The sequence below is a fragment of the Excalfactoria chinensis genome, chromosome 12, assembly GCF_039878825.1.
Source record: "Excalfactoria chinensis isolate bCotChi1 chromosome 12, bCotChi1.hap2, whole genome shotgun sequence".
Lineage (NCBI taxonomy): Eukaryota > Metazoa > Chordata > Aves > Galliformes > Phasianidae > Excalfactoria > Excalfactoria chinensis.
In genome coordinates this window covers 4,829,202-4,853,873 of record NC_092836.1, presented here as the reverse complement: position 1 = coordinate 4,853,873, position 24,672 = coordinate 4,829,202, and the positions used below count along the sequence as shown (strand labels likewise).

Sequence of the window (24,672 nt, the reverse complement as noted above, 5' to 3'; positions counted from 1 at the left end):
ATGGTGGCGACGGACCACTCCCGCTTTAGCCCTTGTCACGAGGAGGGCTGTCCCTGGTTCCCAGAAGCGCCGCGGCCTGGCCGTGCCGTCGCTGCCTGCGTACCGTCCCCTCCATCTAACAGACGAAACGCTGGCTATTCAGGTGCACTTCCCCCTCCTCAATGCCTCCTTCAGCTGCTGGTTGCAGCAGGAAGCATACCACAAATAGAACAGTTTTATAAAGCTCAGTACCTGAACTGACCGCTCCCACAGCCTGCACTGCTCCTTTGAACAACACTGACCAGCTGAAATAAGAAAGATGTGACTAAAGCAGCCAAAAGATGCAATATTTTTATCCAACGGTGGCTATCCACACTCTTAAATAAGCCAAAAACTCCAGTACCTTTATGGGTTTTTATTAACAAATATGATAACAGCACTGATGATACTTGAACATAATTCTGCAGTACTGCATGCAGCAGCTGATGGGTGACTGCAAACAGACATATCCCTAAACTCACGTAGTTTTCATTGCACCCTTCTATGTTTACTTGCAAACAAAGTAATCTCTTCACACATTTCACACAATTCAGCAAATCTCAGTACCAAATAAGAAAGTTTTAATTCTACTGCCCTCTCTTGGATTTACTGTGGCAGCAAGCATTCAGGAGTGCTGTGATTTGAATCCAGGCGCCTTCTTAAAGGTCTCACTCTGCATATACGTGTATGCATGTTTGTTAAAAATTAAAAAGACAAGAAGACTTTTGGCCACTCTACAATTTCCATGTGTCTGAAAGCAGATCAACATTAACATTTTGACACAAAAAACTGGGAAAAAGCGTCTTCCTATACATCCGAGTTCTGTACATTAATAAGTATTTATACAAATATAATCCACCAAATATTGGCTTCTACTTAAAATTCTGAAATATGGTGATTCATTTGTGTTACCTAACCTTCAGCAATGCCAGTGCTAACATGAACTTTCCAGGTTAATTTAAGATCCACAGAGTACATTTGTTTTACAAAGTGGGTACAGATTTCCTTTGCTGCATAACCAGTTTACTTATGCATAAATTAAGTGGTAAAATGAAGTTTGAACAGCATCGTCTGTGGTGTAGTAACATCAGCAACTGCAAGTTCCTGGCCATCCACAAGTCCCAGCTCTAAAACAGAAAGAAAAGTTTAAATGCAGCAAATCCACATTTAAATAAATATATATATATTAATGTCCTTCATGCAAACCATACATATGATGAAATAAAGCTGCAAATTACTCACTAGCTAAACCAATATTCATCTAATTCAGCTGGGAAACTAACAGAACTTATCAAAAACTATACAAACAACAAGTGAAGCACCTTTAATCTACATCAGTTACCAGCTTGCTTTGTTATAGCTTTTTGTAATACCTGTTGATAGGCGTCATCTGCTGAAGCAACTGAAAGTTCACAACAGAACAGTCCAAGAAGAGCAAGCTGCACTTGATAACGAAGCAACATGTGCCATATAGAGGGGTGAAACCAAAGGACTATCTTTCTGTTTACAAGTGAATCTTGGAAGCCTACATGTGACAACTGTATGTTACCTTTTAGTGTTTTGGAAAGATTTGGCCTTGTTCGTTCTTCAATTGAAGCTACTGTCTGAAATAAGTCAAAACATTTCCTGTCAAATTCAGGCAAGTAAATTGAAACAAAATTATGTAACAAAATTAAGCCAGTTAGGTTTACCTGTAAATAAAGAGTTTTATTTCCACCATACATGGTTGCTGTGATTGCAGGAGATTTCATTTGCCTATATAAAAAGCATTAAAAAAATAAAGAACAGATACAGACAACCAGGTAAAAATATAAGTAAAAATTATCTGCAATTATAAGTTGCATACTTACAATGAAGCATTATTTGTCAGGTAATCCAAGATCTCCTGCAATTTAGCTGATGGAGAAATCTCGATGTTCTGGGGAAGTTGGCTACAAGCTGGACAGTTCTCCTACAACAAAGCACCACAGGTTGTATCTTTCAAAACATCTGCTGTCATAACCTTTTGTGAGAAGATTTGCTTCTGAGTGTTCTTAAGATTGTATTTTATTCCATAAGCTGCGCTTCGCATTTAACAGGTGAAATCTTCAGGATTCGCTTTCAAAAAAGTCAAGGACTGTTTTCCTCCAAAGGTCACATCACAAACCTTTCAGATACCAATGTAGTACCAGCACTAACCACAGAGTAGCTATCTGAAGAATGCCCCCATACCAGAAACTACTTGTCCAAGCATTAGGAAACTTTGGCTAAGCAGACAAAAATTAAATATGTTACCTATGTTGTTATATATACTATGCAACCTTTCTTGGTAAATTGATGAGTAGAAGAAAATCTTCAATGGGATGAGGTTCAACAAGACCAAATGCCGAGTCCTGCACTTTGGCCACAACAAGCCCAGGCAGCGCTATAGGCTTGGGGCAGAGTGGCTGGAGGACTGTATGGAGGAAATGGACCTGGGGGTACTGATTGATGCACAGCTGAACATGAGCCGACAGTGTGTCCGGGTGGCCAAGAAGGCCAACGGCATCCTGGCTTGTATCAAGAATGGTGTGGTGAGCAGGACTAAGGAAGTCATCCTGCCCCTGTACTCGGCATTGGTGAGGCCTCACCTCGAGTACTGTGTCCAGTTTTGGGCACCTCAGCACAAGAAAGATATGGAGGTACTGGAGCAGGTCCAGAGAAGGGCAACGAGGCTCGTGAAGGGCTTGGAGAATCAGCCCTATGAGGAGAGGCTAAGGAAGCTGGGGCTGTTTAGCCTGAGGAAGAGGAGACTGAGGGGAGACCTTATTGCCGTCTGCCAGTACCTGAAAGGTTCTTACAGTGAGAGTGGGGCAGGTCTCTTCTCACTAGTGACAAGTGACAGGACGAGGGGAAATGGCCTCAAGTTGCGCCAGGGCAAGTTTAGGTTGGATATTAGGAAGAACTTCTTTACAGAAAGGGTGGTTAGGTACTGGAATGGGCTCCCCAAGGAGGTGGTTGAATCGCCATCCCTGGATGTGTTTAAGAGCCGTTTGGATGTGGTACTCAGGGATATGATTTAGCAGAGGTTTTTTAGAGATGGGGCACTGGTTAGGCTGCGGTTGGACTTGATGATCTTCAAGGTCTTTTCCAACCTGGGTAATTCTATGATTCTATGATTCTGTTACAAGGGCATCAAACAGGGTATCTGTTGATCTGGCAATTAAGACTCCAACTTCCCGGTGCTACATGGACAAGACTCTACCTCAAAAGCATACAAGGTTTAAAAAAATCTACATCCTACACACTGCAGACAATATCCTAGAAAAGAATATTATATATATTATCCTAGACTAACAACATTATAATTGCTGCTTTTAAAACTTTAGAAATACTTGGGGATAGTGCCAGGGGCCAGCAAACTTCAGTAGTGAGTTTCAAACACAAACTGCACTAAGTTCAATAAAAATTGAATAACCCTGCAAGTCTTTAATGGCACTGACCTTTCTTTCAGCTTCAAATGTGTACGTGTATAATCCATCCACGTCATTGAACACCAAGTAGTTGTTGAGAGGAATGTATGCACTGTAATGACAAATGCATTTAATGTTAATCCATGTCCTTACATTGGAAGCTATGTATGTAATTAATAAGAAATGAAATACCTTGTGGCTATTTTAAAAACTTCAGTGGCACAAACAGCTGGAATCAGAAAAGAAAAACAAAACCGAGTTGTTGGTTTTCTACATCCATTTTACAACATGCAGACATCAGTGCACCAACTTGTAACAAAGAAGTGACCAAAAAAATCCTTCAAAAAGGGAAAAACAAGCACCTAAAGGCAGCTGGTAGTTCCATGCACTACCACCAGAGAATTGGCACTAATCTGAGATTGTGTTAAACTTATATATTATTGTATTCCCAATTTATTTTTTTTCTCAAGTTTGAAATGCTTTCACTCACTCCCTGTCATATATGAGCTTAAAATTCATACATAATAATTCAGTTTCTCCAGGTGGGAAACAACAAGAAGACTGGAAGCATAGTTACACCCATTTGAAAACTATAGTAACCCTCCCCCAAGTTCCCTATTCCAAACTTCTACCTTACAAGAAATAAGAAGCTGATTAAGGATGGGTGAAATGAGTAAGGAATGGCATTCTGGTTCTTTCAGCCTACCTGCAATTACTGCATTTGTAGAAGCTACTGCCGGAATAATTCGTTTTACAACCCCTGTAACAACAAAACATCCAGCTTTATCTTTTTCCAGAACTATAAAGATTATTTTTAGCAGGAAGAATTATAGAAGGTACTTCAAGCACTTTCCAGGAATTTCTATATCAATGAGGTATAATGGCAGGCTGCTCAAGTACTTTGGCATGTTATTTATTTTAGTGAACAAACTCTAAATACAAGAATGCTGTATTTATTTAGCACCAGAAATTAATGTAAGACTCAGTTCTATTGCTGGTTAACTGGAGAAGTGCATGAAAGAAACAATCTTGTATTTGGTATTCTCTGTACAAGAACAAGCTTGCCAAACTGTATCCATGCCTTCATCCAATTCTTAGTCAGTCCATCCAGTCTAACAGCACAATATGTGGACCAATATCAAGCAAGCTCTCCTATATATACAGATTTGTACTATAAAAGAAAGAGGTTTCCTTTTCACTCTTCAGGCCTTCCAAAATAGACAGCAAATTCCTAAGAAGTCTGGCTTGCTGCTATTGACTGACTGTATTCCCTTCATCCCCAAGAAAACATCCATACAAACTCAAAAGCTTCAGCTCCTTCCTGCTGTTTATCTGAAACTGAAGCTATCTTCAAATGCTTCAAAACTGCGCAGCCATTTGCACATATAAAACTATATCTCAGAAGTGGAGTTCACATTTATCTGTGCCAAAAACCTACCTGCTACAGTCCTACCCAGCATAAACTGGCATAAACTGCTGCTGTTGCTAAAAGAGCCAAATCACATTCTCCTACTTTCTGATCCAGCAAACATGGTAGCAGTGTAATGGAAATGGTGCAGTTGCTTTAGGTTAAAAATAAGATGTCAAAAAGAATGTTCAGTTTTGTCCCAGATTAAGTCCCTATGATTCATCACAAATATCTAAACGTCTGATTCATCCCAAAATATTTGTGCTGGCACGGGAGATGAGTTGCTTGTTTCTGTTGTAAGATGTTAAGGGGAAAAGAGAAGTATTTCTTTCCCAGAACAGCTGCCAGCTTAGCTTCAATAAATGCAAAGAATCCCAATCCAGGATATGTGCATTAAATAGCAAAGTGTCATATCCTTACCTTGGGTGAGTCTGTATGTAACACCTTTAATATTAAATTGTGATGCTCTTTCCAAAGACTTCTGGTAAATCCACTGTATATGCTCAGGATCATCTCCATCCAAAGCAACACCTTCTGCAGCAATTTACAGACAAGTTACGGTTATAAGACCTCTTCAGAAATACAGCATTATTTTTTGCCTAAATCCATCCTTTGTTTTAATTTGTGTAAAAAATAGCACTCCATTTAAATATCAAAGCTTGACACTTTGGCACTTCAAATAATCAAAACACGATTTCTATAACCATGCATAACATATTTTATGTGCAATCTGTCTTAATTTCACAGGTTTATAGAGTGGTTACGTGCTACGTTCTGAGTCAGGAAAGATACTGTACAGTAGGAGAAACAGACACCTGTCAATACCTATGAACAAATAATGGACTGGAGGGCAAGCCTGAGAAGAGAAAGATTTATCACCAGCTCAGAGAAGGCCACTTTCCACAGTACAGCACATCACATTGGTTAGAAGGTCAGACTGTAGGTATGTACACAAAACTCAAAACAAAACTGCAGAAATTAGAAATATTACCTTAGTGTCAACGCAACATAATAATTACCTCCAAAAGGTTGCTCCTTTGGCCACTGCAATATCCTGACATACTCAATACAATGCTCCGGTAGTCTGGGCATAGATGCAATAGTACACATGGGAAAATTGACCTGAGTGGTCAGGGATGGGGAGAAAAAACAGAAAAGAAGGATTTAATCTACTACATATAGTACTTGGAAAAGAAACAATCAAACCAGAAAATGGAATACGTATACAAAAAAGGAAACATCCATGCTAATTACCTGTGGTGGATAAAGTTCAAGTGTGCATTCAACACATGCTGTCATACCAGGAATAATCACGCGAGCATTTCCTTTGAAACCTTCTGTCCCTCCATCTATTAAAGGTATGATGGAACTTGGATCCAGCACACCATCTTCATAACGTAAAAACGACATCTAACGAACAAAAGTGGACTTTGTTGTGGTTTTGTTTGTTTGATTTTACAACAGAACAATTGGTTGGTTGGTTCGAAGGCTTTGTTTACTTTCTTTTTTCTTCTCTATTTTTTTTTTTTAATTCTTGTTTGGTTTAATATTGGTAAATAGTGACTTCTTTTAAAATGGATTCACAGTGATGAAACTACTTAGTTTAATGCCCAGCGTTTTATGTTGTAGCAGCGGGGCTACAAAAGACAACTTTTATAAGTTGGAGAAATGCAAGTACTTAGCTAACGAAAAACCAAGAATCACAATGGTAGCATCCAGAGAGGCTGTGGAACTTCCATACTTATGATTTTCAAAACCCAACTAAACAGCGTCCCAGTGAAGTGCTGTAATTTTGAAGTAACGCCTCCAAGGCACTGCACAAATGTTGACTAACACTCCTCAAGAATAAGGCAGGTGAGAGCAGAGACTTTATGCTTTTCACAACATTAAGTTAGAAGAGGATACACACAGCTGTGAGTTTCAACAGCCCTTATTTCATTTTAATGATATATTCGATGCAAAACTCATCAATTTTAGCTACATATACTCAAGCAATAACCAGGCTTTAAGAAAATTTAATACTTTACCAGCATGCCATTTATCCACCTTCTTGCAATTATAGAGTCCAGCCCACAAACAATAATATGAAACTCTAGGGGGAAAAATAGTGATATTTAAAGCCCATACTAGTGCATACTTCTTAAGACAACCAAAGTATTCTATTCCACAGAATCACAGAATCACACAGAATCACAGAATTATAGGGGTTGGAAGGGACCTCTAGAGATCATTGAGTCCAACCCCCCTGCCAAAGCAGGCTCCCTACACCACGTTGCACAGGTAGGTGTCCAGGTGGGTCTTGAATATCTCCAGAGAAGGAGACTCCACCACCTCCCTGGGCAGCCTGTTCCAGTGCTCCGTCACCCTCACTGTAAAGAAGTTCTTGTGCACATTCGTGCGGAACTTCCTATGCTGGAGTTTCAGCCCATTTCCCCTAGTCCTGTCCCCACGCACTACTGAAAAGAGACCAGCCTCGCCACTATGGCTCCTGCACTTCAGGTATTTATAAACCTGGATCAAGTCCCCTCTCAGCCTTCTTTTCTCAAGGCTAAACAGACCCAGTTCCCTAAGTCTCTCCTCATAGGGGAGATGCTCCAGGCCCTTCACCATCTTTGTGGCCCTCCGCTGGACTCTTTCCAAGAGATCCCTGTCTTTTTTGTACTGGGGAGCCCAGAACTGGACACAGTATTCCAGATGAGGCCTCACCAGGGCAGAGTAGAGGGGGAGGATCACCTCCCTTGACCTGCTGGCTACGCTCTTTTTAATGCACCCCAGTATGCCATTGGCCTTTTTGGCTACAAGGGCACACTGCAAGAAGATAGTTTCCAGAGAAACTGACTGTATTTTAACCACTTTTCCTAGGTCACTAAGAAGACTGATACATTTAAGTTTTATCTATGTTACCCCTGTAACAGTCAGCCCACACTCAGTACACTGTAGAAGTCTAAAATAACAAGCAATCTAGCTAGCAGGAAAACAGCAAAAAACAACTGCAATGTTCCCCTGAAGCACCAGTGGTGTCTGGCATGCAAACAAATGCCACTTACGTCGATAAAAGCTTTCATCCATGTCTTGAATCTTTTTAAAATATCTGAATGTAAGCACAATAAAGGAATATATTTATAAAGTAGTTGATTTTACTGTTTTCTATTTGCTGATCTAAAGCCAAAGCGTGATATAATCCATCATTTTATATGAGGCTTTCTTTTAAAACTAAGTGATCAGAATATTCAAAGTTCTTACAGCTGTAGCAAGTGGTAAAACAAGTAAGGTACGCAATGTCACATTCACACACAGGAGAAAGCTCCAAAGAGAACACTACTAAGGAAGCTCAAAACATGTGCTCTTACAAAGCCCTACCTCAGCAGTGCTTCTCTATGTTTGTAAACGAACAAGTCTTACCACCGCATACCCTCTGGTGAATAAACCCGCAATTCTAACATTCCAGTGAAAATAAGAATATCTAATTTGAATAAAAAGACCCAGTGGAAACATGCAAAACAGTTTCTTAAAGCTTAGGCTTGTTTCCCCATGCATATTTACTGCATGTCAAAGCCACTCTGGGAAAGAATTCTTAACCATCAGCTGAATGAATCTATTCTTTATTGTATAGAAAAAAAAGGACTGCAGCAAAATATTTTAGATACTCTTACCACCTACAGAGTTTTCTAGGCTTTTTGAAGTCTCTGGGGCTACTTCACTCTAAAAGGATACGCTACAACAGCACAGCTGGGGATGCGACTGTTGAGGAATTCTGCTGCAACTTCTGCTTTCGGTCGCCCAACATCTTTCGGTCTGGAAAAAAAAAAGGAATTATAAATGGATTAATTTGTAACATTCAGTCTTTTAAGAGTTTATTTACAAATACCGAATTAAGTGACTAATTATTACAATAGGACGACTTATTGATATGGATAATATTAAGACATTTCTGTAAAGCATTAGATGTGAGAGCCCCAGAGTTATCACAGTCCATCTCTGAAACAACTGTTATCAGCACACACACACACACACACAGACACACACAAATCTGACTTAAAGAAAGGGACCAGAAAAACTGCTATCTCTATTTGCATGCATTATACTTTGGTGTCTCTATCTTCACCAGTCACTAACAACACAGATCTCAGCCAAAAAAAAATCATACCTAATTGTAAGTACTATTTTACTATTGTGATGTGGAAGTTTAGGAACCTTAATGACGTTTCATCCAGCAAAACAGTGACTGTATTCACATGTATTGCTTAGATACAAAGAACGAATCATGAAAGTAACACTTACCGAAACAGAAACTGTCGGTTGAGGTTGGACACATCTATAGTATCCATGTCAATTACATGGATCTGCCTAAAACCGGACAGCGCCTGTGAAAAGAGATAGGCAACCTCACTACATAGGCAATGAAAAGCTTACAGCGCTGCAAGATTCATTCTGAATGCCAAAAAGGCAACCTTTGGTGGAACAAATGTAGGTGTTCTTTGTTCCCTGTGCAGATCAGCATGTCAGCTCTCTTTGTTAAAATGCTGGGTTGCTAACGCTGGTATTTGGACAGATGGAATTAGCAACATTTCAGTTGTCAAAGCACCGGCTTTAAAGAAGGGAAATGCTTTGCAGTGTTCTGAAGTGACACAAAAAATTGAGTCCTATGCTCTACTCCCCCCCCCCTTTTTTTTTTTTCCTTTCCATAAAAAACTTCAAGTTTCTTGTTTGATACTTTTACAAGCTAGTGCTGCTGTCAAGTAGACTACAGTAACTCTGCAGTGTATTTTCTTTGTTCTTACACCTATTCCTCCTTAGCCACTTCCATACAGGATAGTGCATGTTGGTCTGATGGAATAAAGAAGCTTTTTACACAGGCTGAATTCAGCAGCACTGATGCAATCCTGAGAGAGTCCTAAAGAGTCCTGTTGAGTCACTGGAGAGAAGCTCATGTTTACTGAGAGCCACTACTATCAGTGGAGTAGCCAAATGGATTCCATCAATGAGGAGGAGGTCACCACAGGCACAGTAAGACTAGCTCTACTACTTTCACTTTTAAAGAACATAGGTCCAGCATTTCCAGCCTCTCTTTGCATTAATCCAAACCCATAAAAAATTAAGTTCACCTTTGGCTGTTAATAATAAACTCTCTATTAGCTACTCTTAGTATAGTTCATTTCCCAGGATCTCATAATTGGGGAAAATTCCCAATATTAGGCCCCACCTAAGGCTGTAAATGAACATTTTCCTACACTTCCTAAGGAGCAGCACGCTACTCCTCAGGAGAAACACTGAGAGAGCTAAAAGTAAATAAGTACATCTTACACTACCACCCTTCAAGCTCATTTCAAGGAATAAGTAAGATCACAAGAAAAGGATGAAAACTGAGTAATTACCAGGTTTTTCAGGAGTTCACATCCTAACCCTCCTGCTCCAATAACTAGTACTTTACACGTGCTTAAAAGAAATTCAAGAGCCTGTGGAAAATATAAAACAAACAAACAATTAATACACCATATAGGAAAAGGTACCATTTGTCCTTTGTTTCATACACCTTATAATTGTGTCATCATAAATTTTCAGTGCACAATAAGCTTCATATAAAATAAGTTAAATCAATAACACAGTTTATGCTTGCAGGAATAATTATACTTGGACTTTAATCGGTTGCTGAGTTCACATAATTCCTGTATCTCTACTTAAAGGAAAGCAAGTCTGTTTGCTATCAGTATTCTCTTTGAATTATTTTAGGCGTGAAAAAAGAAAAGCAAGCTCCATTTTATTATTACTCAGTTTAAGGATCTGTTTAGTTTAGTGTTTTTCCTCCAAGCAGCTTGCTTACATATCATACAAAACAAACACAAACAGATAGAAAACGTTGATGGCCAGATAATTTTTTTGTCATTTAACTACATTATTAGACTCTATAGTCAAAGTAGCATATAATGGAATGGTACATTTAAAAGATTAAACACATTCAACTGTAAGCTTTGAAACAAAAGGTACCAAAGCAATGAAAGCAGAAGACAATTAAGAGAGCCAAAATTTTGCTTTTCCCTATGGAATATCTTTCCCAATTCTCCAAGTACTCATATTAAGTTTAGTTTCTTCAAGTACAAGGAATTCTTTACTGTGCCTAATTGTTTAAAAATCAATAGACAAACACTGCTATTTTTCATGTGAAACTCCAAGATGGAGAATAATTATGGCTGTGTATCATAAAATACATTTCTACACGTGCCAGCAAGCTTGCAGTTGACTGTTTACAACCTAGAAATAAAAGCATATGAAAAGAATACAACACACTCTTCTAAAATAACAACATTCGCCAACTGAAATACATGGTCTTCACACAGGTTTACTATTCATATACTGCTGGTGGTCAATTAATTAAACCACTGCCATTAGTTTCCAACACAGAATACAGTTGTTTCTTAATTTAAAGTAAGTGTTTCTCACTTGAGTGCCTGGCTCGAAATCAGGATGTGTGAACGGTCCAGATCGCTCGAGGAACTTCTTTACATGGTTCCAGCGACCTTCCCAGTCTCCAGAGTCCCCATACCCACCATCAACAGCCATTCTGCACAGAACACAGTAAATTCAGCTGCAAAACCATACAGAAATAGCCACACTTCTAAAACGTGCTCTTTTTTTCTTGTATAGTTTAAAAGTAAAACACTGATCAGCCATGCAAACGTATCCACATGTTTACATTGATCACAAACGCGTGTAAGTTATGTGCATGAACATTTGCAGCAGTGGGCTTCATCAGTGGCCCCAGTAAGCAGTAATACAAACATGCAGCAGACAAAAAATGGCATTTCAATAAATCCCACTGATTTTGCTGCTACTAGTAAAAGTTGACCTGAAGAGGAAAATAAAAGGGTCAGCTCTTTTCGCTTTTATTTCCCTCACATTTTAAGAGAGCACGTAAAAAAAGAGGCTGCCCTTTAGATTTTGAGGGTGCTGTTTCCTCAACAAAGCATCTCATTTTCTTTTTTACAGACTTCTCAAGAAAGTTCACAAAACAGAATTACCACAGTGTAACTGCCATTGTGAGGCACTGAAAGAGCAACAATAATGTGCCCCAACATTACCACATCTGAATCTCTATAGTAGTTTAAACTACTATGAAAAGGTATGAATTTTGAACGATCTTTGCCTGCCATGAGTCCCATGGTATTTATGACACTCTTGTTTTCCAGCTGTCTCCTGAGCCTGTTAGTAGTTACTGTCTGACTTGAAAAATAAACTTGCAGTTTTCTTCTTCTAAATTACAGAGACAGAATTTGATATGAAGTATTCCCACTACCTTTTGCAGGTCACTTTTAGTAGTACACAGCTATAAAATTAAACTGTTAAGAGACTTACTGGAATAGCTCAATATCAGCTTACTTAAATAATTTCCTAACATCACCTACAAGGAACAAGCCTTTTCTTAACACAGCACACCTCGCTTTTTGAGTATGAGCTCCACACATGAATACAAATGACTGTTTGCTCTATGTTAATACAAAACTAAGCTGGTTATAAATGAGCTTTGCAAGGTTGGATCATCATTGATAAGAAGCATTATTTGCTTCCGCCTATGAAGAAATATGAAGAAAGTCTATATCAATAACTGTTGATCAATGTTTAGAATGTATTACTTCCTTGGGTCACATCTAGACAGTAAATCTCTTGCTCCTCACAGAATTCAGAAGATGGAGACAAAACAGTGTCTGTGATGGCTTTAACTTCTAGGTCATAGTTTTGCAAAAGGTTTTCAGTAATGGGAGAAAAAACTTAACTGAAAAACAATAAACATATCAGATTCTGCCTGTACTTTGACTGCTGACTGAACTCCATCCTGGTCAGCTGTTGGCTTTACATAGGTTAACCTAGCAGTTAAATAAATTCTTCAAAAAGAGTTTAAGTTCATAGAGGATCTTTTGATCTGTGTCCTGCATTTCCCAGTTTGCATCCAAAGTAAGATTTTAGGAAGGCAGGACGACATAAAACTCTTCCTCCACTGAATAACAGTCTCAGCTGTTTTAAACCAGGATGTATATGAAACAATAACTTCTGCAAACATAACATGGGTGAGTATAAACCACAATAGCTTGTATGTATTTTATCTTATTCTGGAAAGAAGTGCAGAAGTTAAGTCTGGTGATATTACAAAGGATTCTTTAGTCCTTCTTTACAGGCCATATAAACAGCCACCAAGCAGCTGTACTTCTCTGTTTAGATGTTTATTTTTCTTTTTAGTGGTAAGATGGCAAGACCTCGTCTCAATTTTGCAAATATATTAGCTTGGTTTTTACAGAGTTGGACAATGTGGAGACCTGAAAAACACCAGCAACTCAACATGAGGTGTTATGTTTAGCTTCAGAGACACGTTTATTCTTATGTTGTTACAGCACAACCAGGCGTTCGCGTTATTAGACTTCAACAAAACTTGTATGTGTTTCAGTGAATTTCAGATCTTGTTCAAAACATCAGAGCACCACAGTCCTTCTAGGCCCACACTTTTCCCTGCCACCTTCGCACACCCAATGCTCCATGCTTGTGCAGGATGTGGCATGCACCCCACAACCCACATGCCTCGGGGTTTCTGTGACCCTCACCCCAGCACGGCTCTGGGAGCTTTGGGAAGAGGGCCACAAGGAGACGGAGGGGAACAGTCAAGGGATGGAAGCATATGAGGTCAGAGATTTCTGCATGTTAGTTTTTAAGGCTGCGCAGAATTTAGAGCTTTAAGAAGCAGAAGCAGCTGCTCTGTAGACTGAAATATTCACTTTCCGCTAGTTTTGAGTCACCTGCTCCTAGCCTAGCAGCTCTGCCAGGTCCTGGCCAGCAGCAGCTCTCCCACTCCTGCCACAAAGCTCTCAGCACACCAGCCTTCATCATGCCAAGCTTCAAGCCCGCAACCCGCCCCCTGCTGCGGGTGAGCCCCTCGGTCCTCTCCCCAGGAGGTTCCTCTTCCCCAGTCCTTGCTGCTCAAGCGCCCTTTCACCTTCCCCTCGCTCTCTCTCACCCCCTCAATCTTTCTGCTCCCAGCTCCCATCTCTGCGGCCCTCACAGCACAGCCGCCCGCTGGCCCAACCTTTCTACGGGGCTGCGGCTTCCCCTCACTGCCAGCCGCCCTTCCACAAGCGCTGCCTGCTCCTGTCGCTGTCCCTGTCCCTGCCCTGGGCCGGGAGCCCACTCGCCCGCAGCCCCGCACTAACCCATCCGCCAGCAGCTCCTCTAGCCTCCTTCTTTTCTTCTCCCTAAAAGAGAGAGAATAAAAGAAGGGTCAGTATCGCGCTACAGAGACCGGGGAGGAGGGAGAGGGGACCCCAGGGCCCACCCGTCCCCGGGAAGCGGGGGGAAGGGGCGGCCGAGCACGCACATACAAGGCACTTACGGTTCCTCACCATCCGCCATATTTTTTCCCTCTGCTTCCCACAGTGCCCCGCGCGCCGCCGGGCTCCTGCCATGCGCGGCGCCATGATGGGCGGTGCTTTGGGGGGACGGGGTGTGATTCTATGGGGCCTGTGTGTGTGATATACAACATAGGGTAAAGGCCAACATAGCGATAGAGGTAGCCTCAGATATGCCTCCATCAGCCAGCTCTATCGTGAAGCTACGCTCTCAAGTATTTTCTATTGTCTTCCCATCTGTCCCTGGGAGCGCATAGAGCTGCACTGCGCACAGGGGAATGTCTATGTGCAGAGCTGCTGGAGCTGGGAGGTGGGAAGCAGATCGTGCAGCGCTCACAGCGATTGTGATCGTGGCCTCGGGCTCCTGAATGCACTTTGAGGAATGCAAATGTTTTGTAGATTGAGAAGCTGCCACAAACCCCAGGCATGACGGCCGCACCCGGGGCACACCTGCATCAGGCATGTGTGCTCAAGCCACGCAAAATGAAGCGTAAAAAGCACTGAAAACGTTCTAACGTGAGAAGGCAGAATCATCCCAGACGCTGGCTGCCCACCACAGCTCCGGATGGAGGATTCAAGGCGCAGCCACCTCCCTGCCAGCCCTCAGCGTGACCCGAGGCTGCAGAATCCCCACCAGCCTCAGTGCCAGCCCGCTTTCAGGGGATGCAATCCGGATTCGCACGCACCAAACGCGTGACATTTGTGTAGAACAAGCAAACAGAACGTACAACCGCCGGTGACGAAAGCACCGCGGCAGCGCTACGCCGTACCGGCTGCTCGTAGCCTCTCCTCTCCCATATCCCCGCGGCCCGGAGCCGCCCCGGGGCGGTACCACGAAGCCCGAGGCCTGCGCGGCGGCGGGGCGGGGGCAGCAGCCATGGAGGTGCAGGTGGCTCCGCTGCGCTCCTGGGAGGACTTCTTTCCCGGCTCCGATCGTTTCGCCCGGCCCGATTTCAAGGACATCTCGAAATGGAACAACCGGGTGGTCAACAACCTGCTCTATTACCAGACCAACTACCTGATGGTGGCCGCCGCCGTCGTCGCCATCGTAGGGTCAGTGCGCGGGGGGGGGTGAGCGGCGGTGGGGCTGCGGGGTGAGGGGCACCACGGTCCAACCCCCGGTAGCGATATTCCCAAACGTACAGCCGCCCTTGCCCTGTGTTGGGTGGGGGCCGGCTCGCTTAGGAGCGTTATGTAGAATTTACGTGTTTTTTGTGTTGTGGTTGGGTGGCAAATCTGGGAGCTGCCTTTTGTTTCCCACGGGCTGCTCGAGCTGAAGGCGCCCGGCTCTTCTCGGGGTGGCTGGCAGAATGCAGCGGTGGGTGTGGGTGCCGGATGTCACTGCCTGCTCTGCGGCGATCGCTGCTTCCTGCCTTAGTCTGCCCAGCTTGGCTGTCAAGGGGAGATAAACTTCAGTCTGAATTCCAACAAATAAGGAGATAAATTCTGCGCTCTGTTACAGCTTTAAGCCTATGCTGAGGGGACAGAACAAGCCTTTCTTATTTCTGACCTCGTGCAGATTGAAAAGCCTTCAATATAAAATAAGCACAGTACCCATCCGTCTTTGTGAGACTGAGACCTTCATGTCTCGTGTCAGGTGTAGATTCCCTAGGGAGAATTGGGAAAGAACTTAATCATTATTAGAATTAAAACCTGTTTGACTCTTCCGTAAGTACTGCTTTAAGATCAAGGAGCTCTTTGTCGGGAGTTGCAGCAGAGGCTGTGATGATTAAGCTTTTAAAATGGAAAATGAAATACATTTCCTACGCTCGTCACCAAACAATGTGCAAATGCTTAAACTGGAGGATTGCCTGGCCGCTAGGCCAAAGTGGTTTTGGCAGAAGTATATCTTATCATATATGTTGCAGAGGCTTAAGTTCTTCCCCCTATCCTTTTGTGTATGTGTGTGTGTGTGAAGCAATCTGTAACTTTTTAGGGCTGCTGACGTTACTGACCCAGTGTCTGAGTCAGTAGAGAATCTTTGGGATCAGGGAGTTTTGTCCCAAGCTTTGTGAAAGGAGGAGCTGAGAACCCTGCTTTTCCCTACTTTTTGCTGCATATCAGCTAAGGGGCTAGCATGGGAGATCTTCTTCTGAATTTTGGTGGAGATCCGTGCCCTCTACTCAACCCAGTAGCAGACCATTAGACAAGTAAAAAGAGACTTCCAGACTCTTACTCGCTTTAGAGAGAGTCTAATCTTCTCTCTTCATCTACCTTTATTTAGCAGTGCAATACTGTAACCAGTTCTAAATAAGCAGGTAAATTAAAGCAACCCTAGAAGGCAGGAAAACAACTCATCTGCCCCAAAAAGCTGGGAGGAAGAAAAAAAAAGTGAACTATTTTGTTATCCTCAATTGGAAAATTGGAATGGTAGCAGCTTTTACTCCTAATTCCTTCCCCCTTTTATTCTCTGATCTCACATCAGATCAAGGGTGGTGATACATTTCCATTTATTTCCCACTGTTTTGCTGAGGTGGTGGTAGGGAGGAAAGCCACAAAAGGCAGAGATTAATACCAGAATTGTAATTCTAATGTGTTTATATTAAATAGTAACCTGCTATATTGAAAATATACAGGCAAGAAAAACCTGGAGTGAATTTGTTTTATTGCACATTTTAGAGCCTATGATATGAGGCAGACCTGCTTCTTCAACACTGAAGTAGAAGACTGGGAGAAGAACTCTAAAGGAAACAGGATAGCACTTCAATAAAGAAAAGCTATCCATTTCTTTTTAATAAAAGATTTTTCTGTTGGCCGGGCTGTAGCTTTGGGAGAAAGGCCAAGAAAGGCGTCCCAATTAAATTTACATTGATGTCTAAGATGCAATCTTGCACTTCACCCTCTAGTGGGCAGGAATCCTTGGGTGATAAGTGATGAATCATGGCTTTTTAGGAACTCCAGGACTGCATGTAGGCAGGATTTACTGAGACCAATAATGCAGTGATCTCTGTGATCAAAAGTAAACTTTGCCCATGGCCAACTCTACCTGTTCTTAAGCCATCTTAATTATGCAGATAGGCATTAGATACAGAGATGATATTTTAACTACTATAATAGCGTGGTAGCTGTGGTAATGCTGGGCTGAGATGGAAATTGTACTTACAGTATCAAGAAATCTCTGGGCAATGGTGCTTATTGCCGTGGCATAATTTACTGCCTCCTGGACAACAGAGTTGACCTCTTCAACATATCACCATCACCACATCTCTGTATGGTATGGAATACCTTACTGTGAGTGCAGCATTCTTACTCTGAGCTAGAGCCTGGCACTGTGGGAGGCACTAAGTGTAAGAAAGATCTTCACAGCACTCCCAGCAGCCTTCGAATCTCTCCCAACCAATCAGTCTGCCTAGTAAGCAGTGTTTGTCTGTACTTTCTCCTAGTCTGGATAAAGCCTCTCTGTCTTGCAGTTCAAACTAGCTACTTAAACTGATGTTTCTTTTAGACTTGCATTGCCTCATATTTGCTAAAAAATAGTTTGTGTAGAAGTGATAGTATGAAAAAGCATAATGGGTTTCAGAGTGCTGCATGCTTTGGCACAGTGTCTTCTCTGCGGCCTGAAGGTCAGTGTTGCTTTCCTTTTGCACCCTTCTCATTTAAACATCTACTGGCCATCTGCACAACACCTGCAATGAAGTGTATGAGTGCCTTTTTCTTTTGTTTTTCTTTTAATTCTTTGTTTTCTTTCCTCCCCAGACCACTGTCTTAGCTGACTTGCTTGTATTTAATTCTCTTGAGAGAAAAAGGACTGCAGAGCAGCAAAATACTCATTTGTAGTTTCTGTAATGCCTGATGGGGTATTCAGAAGTGTGCAACACACTGCTCCAAAACTTACTGCTGCAACGTAATGCTACATAACTTCATGAAGTGGATAAAAACTTCATTTTAAAAACAAACATACAAAAACCTTCATAAAGGCCCAGCCATTCTGCAGAAAGAACTCCCAACTCCTGTTCTGAAAGCAGCCTAAATGAGAATCAGTATGTAAAGGAGCCTTGCTAAATCTGTGGCTGCTGTGGTCTGTTGCCTGGCTGTGCCCAGATTTGTTAGTGACAAATCAGAGGACAACATACCATTCATAGGTTTACACGCTACCTTCAGATTTGCTGTATAACCTCACTGAACCCAGAAGTATGGGGAGTGAAGAACTTGGTCTCCATGTTGTTTCAATTAAAACAAATGAGGAAGGAAGCAGGTAACTGCACTTGCCTCCTTACCGCTTCCAACGTGTGTTGATTTCTGGGCTCACCCTGCTGGAGGTTTTCTGCCTTGAGCAAAAGATGAGTCTTTCCTAGCTTTTTTTCCCTGTGCTGTAGCTGTGAATTCTCCAAGCCAGTGGTTGTGGTTACCTCTCCTGCTAGAAGGCTGAATCCGGGAAACTAAATTTGCTGTCAGAGTTACATAGTTGCCAGTACTCCTCCCACACCATTGTAACCCCAGCCCCTCTGCTATCTTCTGGTACAGCTTCCAACTGATACAGTATCCCAAGGCGCCCTCCTTGACACAGCGCAGTGTTTGTGTCCCTGAAGCCTGCAGACAGAAAGAATGTTTCTTCTATTTATTCTTATTTTCCTTGCCAGTTGGTCGCTGCTGCTTCGGAGGCTGCAGCATCCAACCAGGGCTGCATCTTGTCTTCCAGAGGTAGCAATAAAGTAGAGCATCACTTTAGAGGGCTCTGAGCTCGAGGTCGTTTGCACACCAAATGTTGCTCAGTCCTGCCATACTGACTCCTTTCAGTGTAGTGAGAGAGAGCAGTTTTCGTCCTCAGCACCCAAAGAGTATTTCTTCCCTTAAGATATCTGAGCAGCCCAAAATCAAGTTACCACAACGCTGCCATGCTAATAGTTCCGTGCATTACATTTTTAAGTATTTGAGAGGTCTTACAAATCCCTCCTGAAGAGAATTATTTTTAGAAAGTATCTTATAACATGCTTAATGGCTGGCCACTTACCTTGTCTCAGCAGCTTTGAAAGACTCCCAGCCTATTTGCCCAACCATTAATTCTTTATGCTGTGTTCTGATCTGTATATAAACATGGCTAATATCAGTGCTGATGGTTCAGCTGTAAAAGGACTTTCAGGGTTGCTATACAGCTCTTGTTTTCCCCCAGATATGTGTTCTAAAAATGTGCCTGTGTTTTTTTTCCTGTTTAGTCTCTAGCTGTCATGCTGCTGAGAGGAATGTGCCAGCAGCTCTGAATGAAACTGCATAATGGAGAGCTGACCTCCTGAAAAAAAAAATGCCATTGCTGGAGAAGAGATATCTATATATAAATATCTAGGAGAATTTCTGCTCTTGTGGTGATTCAAACAGTGGAGGGAGCTTGGCATGTGACACCCTATCCAGTACTGTAATCAATGATATTGAAGCCTGTGGACACATGGCTGATAATTTGAATACCAGTTTTTAGTGACAACTGCTATCCCCCATCTGTTTTCATGCGGCTCTGAATGACTTCATTTGATACTTATGTTCACTGTTTCCTTGTAAGCATTGGAATGCAGCCCACTTGAGAAAACATGTAATTCAATTAACTCTCCCCAAGAAAAAGGGATCTTTTGAATGTATTTTTTTTCCTTCACATCCCTGACAGCAAGTCAGTAACACAGATTCCACATAATACCAGAAAGAGCATAAAGCAGAAGGGTGTTTGTCTTTTCCTTACAAGCACAGGGTTTTCACCAGCAGTTTCTGCAGCTGTAATGAGAATGAAAGGAAGGATGGGGAAGTTAAAGCCTTGAGAGTTATTTACCTGACACCTGGAAAACGTAGCATGGAGCTCTGCCTGGTCCTTTGTTCCTTCCAGGATTATTTTTTCAGTGACTTTTTGGGAACAAAACCAAGGATTGCTGTGAGCCATCCAAGTAAGTCTGGCCATTTCTACTCCAAGCTAACAGTGATGCCGAGATGATTTCTGCTTTAAGAATCTCATATGTCCAGTTGTTTGTATATAAACAGGACACTAGTGTGGTGCAGTCACGAGTCACCCTCCTTTGGCTACAATGGAACACAGATGAAGCTGATTTCTTTCCAGAGCAGTACTGTTCACTTTTTCCAGCCTGGAAACTTAGGATTGACAATTCAGAGCTAAATATAATCTGGCTGGCTGCAGGGAGTGACTCAGATGCAACAAGCGAGTCTGCCCTATCGCCATTTCCAAATAGCCATGCTGGCTCTTCAGCATGAGTAGCAGAAGCAGGTGGGGAGCTAGTTTGGATTCTAATCTCTTTCTATCCAGTTGTCCTGTCTCCTGTTGGCACAACAGACTTACAGAGTCTAGAGCCAGGCTCTGAAATCATTCTGGGGGTTCTTTGTTCTCTAGGGAAATGCTCTCTGGCACTGCAGGTACAGTGTTGACATGCCAGTCCAGAAAGAGATTTCTTCAGCTTGTGCCGGATATGAAGCACAGACCACAAACCATAGCATCCTCTTCAGCACTGGAGTAGAGTGGTGAGTCATTGTGCCCATGACTTTAGAACAGTAAGTCTGACTGCAAGGTCTATGGCAGAAAATCTTTAAAGCTTGACAAGAACGGTGTTATGCTGCTGTCATAGTGGTAGCAGCTCAGAGCACTCAGCTGCTGTGTAATTAGGGCTGTGCAAAGATAAGCAAGTAAATCAGAATGCAGAGGATACACAGAGCTTATTTCAATAGAAGTGAAATATAGTTGAGCCTGGCTTTTGTACAAGTACAGAAACAAGCTAAGCAGAGTCATCAGCGAAAACTGAGGACAAAGCAACCTCTTAAATACTTGGGAGCAGGTGATGTTCTCATCCTGGTCCCAAAAAGGAACTTGCTGTTTATAGTCCAGAGCTGATCCACTCGGTGGCTTGGTTTGCTTGGTAACTCCAATAACAATAATAGAACACAAACCTCAGCAGTCGCCCCTTTGCCAGGCCTGGCTCTTCTTCCTGCAAGACCTTTACCCCACGTGTCCAGTTCCATCTGACTCTCAGACACATTTGCTTGGGACTGGGCTTCTGTGTGTTGTGCTGATGGTGGTAAGCTCCTGCAGGTTCATAAAGTTACCTTAGTTGGGTTAAGAGGGATAATTCAGAGATAAATGATAAAGGGCTATGCAGAAGAGCAAAATATTAATGCATTTAAAAGAAGAAATCATGAGGTGAAAGTCTTGGCTCTAATAGTTGTTTCAATTTTGTATTCTCAGGAGTAATGCCTGCTGGGGAAAACCTTCCTTTCCTGTCACCTACCCACACAATGTATCTTCAGTTTAAGTTAAAGTTACCTCAGAATCTAATGTTTGTTTGGCAAGGGAATTAGTGTAGTAGTTTGTATCAGTATCATGGTATTTTCTAAGATCTGCTGTAGTTTTTCTTTAACTATAGGCAATTTAGGTAGCTGGGCATAATGAACATTGCCTTCTTGCCGTAGCATATTGCTAGTAAGTTGCTTCCACATGCTGGTTTTGACATAAACACCATATGCTAAATTTGGTAAGTATCAAAGGCATGAACAACAGTGAAGTAACTTTCTATACTCAACACTTCCCATATGTTTTGCCCTTTGTAAATCTAGACAAGATAATAAAAGCTAGTTGGTCTGAACATCTAGGCTGAGCTGGTTTTGGTAATGTACAGGGGAAAGATTCACTGACTTGGAGTGTGATATCAAGCAAAAGCACTGATAGCCTAAGTGGGAGTTAGTCTGGTGCTAAGTGTGTCTATTAACAATGCGATGCAGAAATTCTCATTATCCTCAGCTATGTTCAAGAAGAGAACATAAAGACAAAGATTCTCTAAATATGCTAATGCATAGCTGAAGGTTGCTTGTTCAGCTGCTTTGGGGTAAGAATCAGAAGCCAATAAAGACTTTTGCAACAGCAAGTGACTTCTTAATGACTTAGCTAGCTATCTACCTACCTAGCAGCAAAGATACTAGCATATAGTGGGTGTTTGTGCATGGACACTATTGACAGAAGCTCAGAAATAAACTTCCCTTTTCTCTATTCTTTTTTTTTCTTCTCGTTTCTCTTGCCTCTTTACTCCAGATTTCTGAGTCCCCTGAATATGCTCATTGGTGGTACAGTGGTGGTCCTGGTGTTCCTGGGGTTCGTGTGGGTATCACACAACAAGGATATACTGCGCAGGATGAAGAAGCAGTACCCAACCACGTTTGTGATAGTCATCATGCTGTCTAGCTACTTCTTGATCTCCTACTTGGGAGATGTCATGGTGTTCATGTTTGGGATCACTCTTCCTCTCCTCTGTAAGTATTTTTGCTGTTCTCTGAGGGCTGAACTAAGCTTTCTCAAAGAAGTCTTGGGAGACTAAATTGGCTAATAGCTGTACTCTGTCTTTAGTTGTCTCAAAGCAAAATCAAGTCTGGGGGAAGGGTACATGTAAAACATCACAAGTCATCTTGAGCATTATTATTATTGAATAGATACTTGCTGTTACTGAAGCAGTCACTCTGAGATCTTCTGCCAGCCAATGCATTCATTGGAAGTTACTGATTAATAACCGTGTTTTTGTTATGCAGTGATGTTTATCCATGCTTCTCTGAGGCTCCGGAGCATAAAGAACAAGCTGGAGAACAAAAAGGAAGAAATAGGTTTGAAGAAGACCCCAATGGGTATCATACTGGATGCTCTAGAACAGCAGGAAGAGGGTATCAACAAACTGGCTGACTACATAGCTAAAGTCAAGGAGTAGGCAACTGCAACGTGGTGTTTTTACCTGTTGCAAGAGTGTAATTGCTATTTACTATTGTTCAAGCTTGCTTTCAGTTTGTGTACAAAAAACAAGAAATGCACATGTGGTACAGATTAATAATTGCAGGATACAGTATTCCAAGGAATTCAGGGCTCCTCTAAGACTATTAAAAGAGTAACTTTTTTGTTGTTGTATAATTAAATGTTCTGGTGTTTACACAAATACCAACCTAAACATATTTGCTTGTCTCTTCTTCTTGGTGGGGACAAAGGGAGAAGAGATGGAAACCTATGGAATGCAGTCTCTTAAAATGTCTTGCAGCAAATTTGTCTGTTAGTAAGAGTAACACTCCTTTCATCTCAGTTCTCCACGGTGGCAGTTTAGCCAGTTTGTTATGCTGTGTAGCACCTTCATGCTGGCAGTGTTCAAAGTGAGCTGGAATGTATGGAAAGTATGTATCTCTTGCATCCTCTAAACCCCTAACTCCGTTGGTCTTGTATTGAGACCATGTTGCTAGCTTAACTGGCAAGTGGTCAAACTGTGCAATACCTGTAACCAGTATGGGTTCTGTCCTCACCTCACATTCCTCCTTTGGTAGCTGGGAAACAGTCTAAGTAGATCTAAGCATGAAGAGTATATATGGCACCGTGCTTCTCGGTTCCAATAAAACATACCTTTGTGTTCCCTGAAATCTTCATCCTGTTGATCTCTAGAAGCTGCTCTTCTCTGCAGGAGAGGCAGAACTTCTTCACGTAACTAAATCCAACATGGGAGGAAAAAATGTTTTTGGATAAGCTAGACGAATTAGGTTTCTACCCTATTGCTGTTTTTAAGCACTGCTACTTTAGGACTTACCTTGTTCTGCTTTATTCTGTATCAGCTGTTTTGTAGATGAAAGTGTACGTATGTTTTCATGTGTGGTTTGTTTGGGTTTCTTCTTAAGCAGAATGCAAAGATAGAAGTAAAGCTTTACTGACTCTAGTGCTGACAGTCTTCAAAAGAATAAACTGGGTTCCAGGTTTATGAGTAAAAGCAATAAATGTCAAGATACAGTTATTGAATACCCATTCCAAATTCATACAGATGCTTGCCTGTAACAACTCCTGACAGTGCTGTGTGGGATTCTTTTATATATATTTTAACTTAATTACCAGCTCTGATGGAATTGTCTTGCTAATAGCAGCTTGCAAAATATAATGGGGGGAAAAAAATGATGTCCAGGTGACACGCCATTTCAAATATTCTTGCATTTCTCTTTTTCTAACCAAGTAAATAATATAACAATAAAGCAAACATCCTTACAGTTGAAGCTATTATGTAACTTACCATGCTGTTTTCATAGTGAGCTGTGTAGAAATCTGAACACGTCATTCCATTTAAGTGTTAAAGTGATCAGTATTTATTGAAAATAATTCCAACTGGAGAGCCAATGGCCTGTTCCTCACCTGTAACGCATGGTCTTTGTTTCTGAGAACTGTTTCCACACTTAAAGGTAGTAGCCTATGGCTTCATCATTACTGTAGAATTTTAAAGAACTGCACAGTTATGAAGAAAAATAAACTCTAATGGTGACTACTGAGTGTATTTCTTTCAGGATGGCAAACGTGACGCTTAACCTCAGCTGATGGATGCTGGTGACCTCAGCAGGGTGGTGGTGGGAGAGCTGTGGCCACCCTACCACTCATGCCATGAAACAGTGCTTGTGAGGAATTCTGGGTTTAGTTGCTGTCTCTATTCATGCTGCTGAGGCATGAGAG

At 41.8% G+C, this 24,672-nt stretch overlaps 2 protein-coding genes across 7 annotated transcripts; one reads left to right on the top strand and one right to left on the bottom strand.

The window, feature by feature from the left end:
- Positions 1-318: 318 nt before the first annotated feature.
- Positions 319-14,303, bottom strand: UBA3 (ubiquitin like modifier activating enzyme 3). 6 transcript variants are annotated; one of them, XM_072347354.1, is made up of 19 exons: positions 14,217-14,287; positions 14,049-14,090; positions 13,446-13,464; positions 11,296-11,416; positions 10,233-10,313; positions 9,139-9,221; positions 8,572-8,652; positions 7,905-7,948; positions 6,885-6,949; positions 6,112-6,267; positions 5,877-5,979; positions 5,278-5,391; positions 4,156-4,209; positions 3,642-3,678; positions 3,480-3,561; positions 1,869-1,969; positions 1,710-1,773; positions 1,568-1,622; positions 376-1,145 (listed from the first exon to the last, which is right to left on the bottom strand). In XM_072347354.1, exons 2-19 carry the CDS (start codon positions 14,050-14,052, stop codon positions 1,057-1,059), a joined length of 1,353 nt encoding a protein of 450 aa, XP_072203455.1. In that variant the 5' UTR covers positions 14,053-14,090; positions 14,217-14,287; the 3' UTR covers positions 376-1,056. The 6 variants fall into 6 exon arrangements, with proteins under 6 accessions (XP_072203458.1, XP_072203455.1, XP_072203454.1 ...); XM_072347353.1 differs by having other exon boundaries at positions 14,228-14,261; XM_072347357.1 differs by lacking the exon at positions 13,446-13,464 and having other exon boundaries at positions 319-1,145; positions 14,228-14,274.
- Positions 14,304-14,522: 219 nt separating this feature from the next.
- On the top strand, positions 14,523-24,490 carry ARL6IP5 (ARF like GTPase 6 interacting protein 5). The gene is made up of 3 exons (XM_072347398.1): positions 14,523-15,296; positions 22,252-22,469; positions 22,743-24,490. Exons 1-3 carry the CDS (start codon positions 15,121-15,123, stop codon positions 22,913-22,915), a joined length of 567 nt encoding a protein of 188 aa, XP_072203499.1. The 5' UTR covers positions 14,523-15,120; the 3' UTR covers positions 22,916-24,490.
- Positions 24,491-24,672: the final 182 nt, after the last annotated feature.

Coding starts and splice junctions, on each gene's coding strand:
- UBA3 (XM_072347357.1), bottom strand. CDS start 14,247: ATGGCGGATGGTGAGGAACC. Junction 5,980..6,111: donor TTGAACTTTATCCACCACAG/GTAATTAGCATG, acceptor CTGACCACTCAG/GTCAATTTTCCCATGTGTAC. Junction 1,146..1,567: donor TCTTTCCAAAACACTAAAAG/GTAACATACAGT, acceptor TTTCTGTTTTAG/AGCTGGGACTTGTGGATGGC.
- ARL6IP5 (XM_072347398.1), top strand. CDS start 15,121: ATGGAGGTGCAGGTGGCTCCGCTGCGCTCCTGGGAGGACTTCTTTCCC. Junction 15,297..22,251: donor GCCGTCGTCGCCATCGTAGG/GTCAGTGCGCGG, acceptor TCTTTACTCCAG/ATTTCTGAGTCCCCTGAATA. Junction 22,470..22,742: donor GATCACTCTTCCTCTCCTCT/GTAAGTATTTTT, acceptor TTTGTTATGCAG/TGATGTTTATCCATGCTTCT.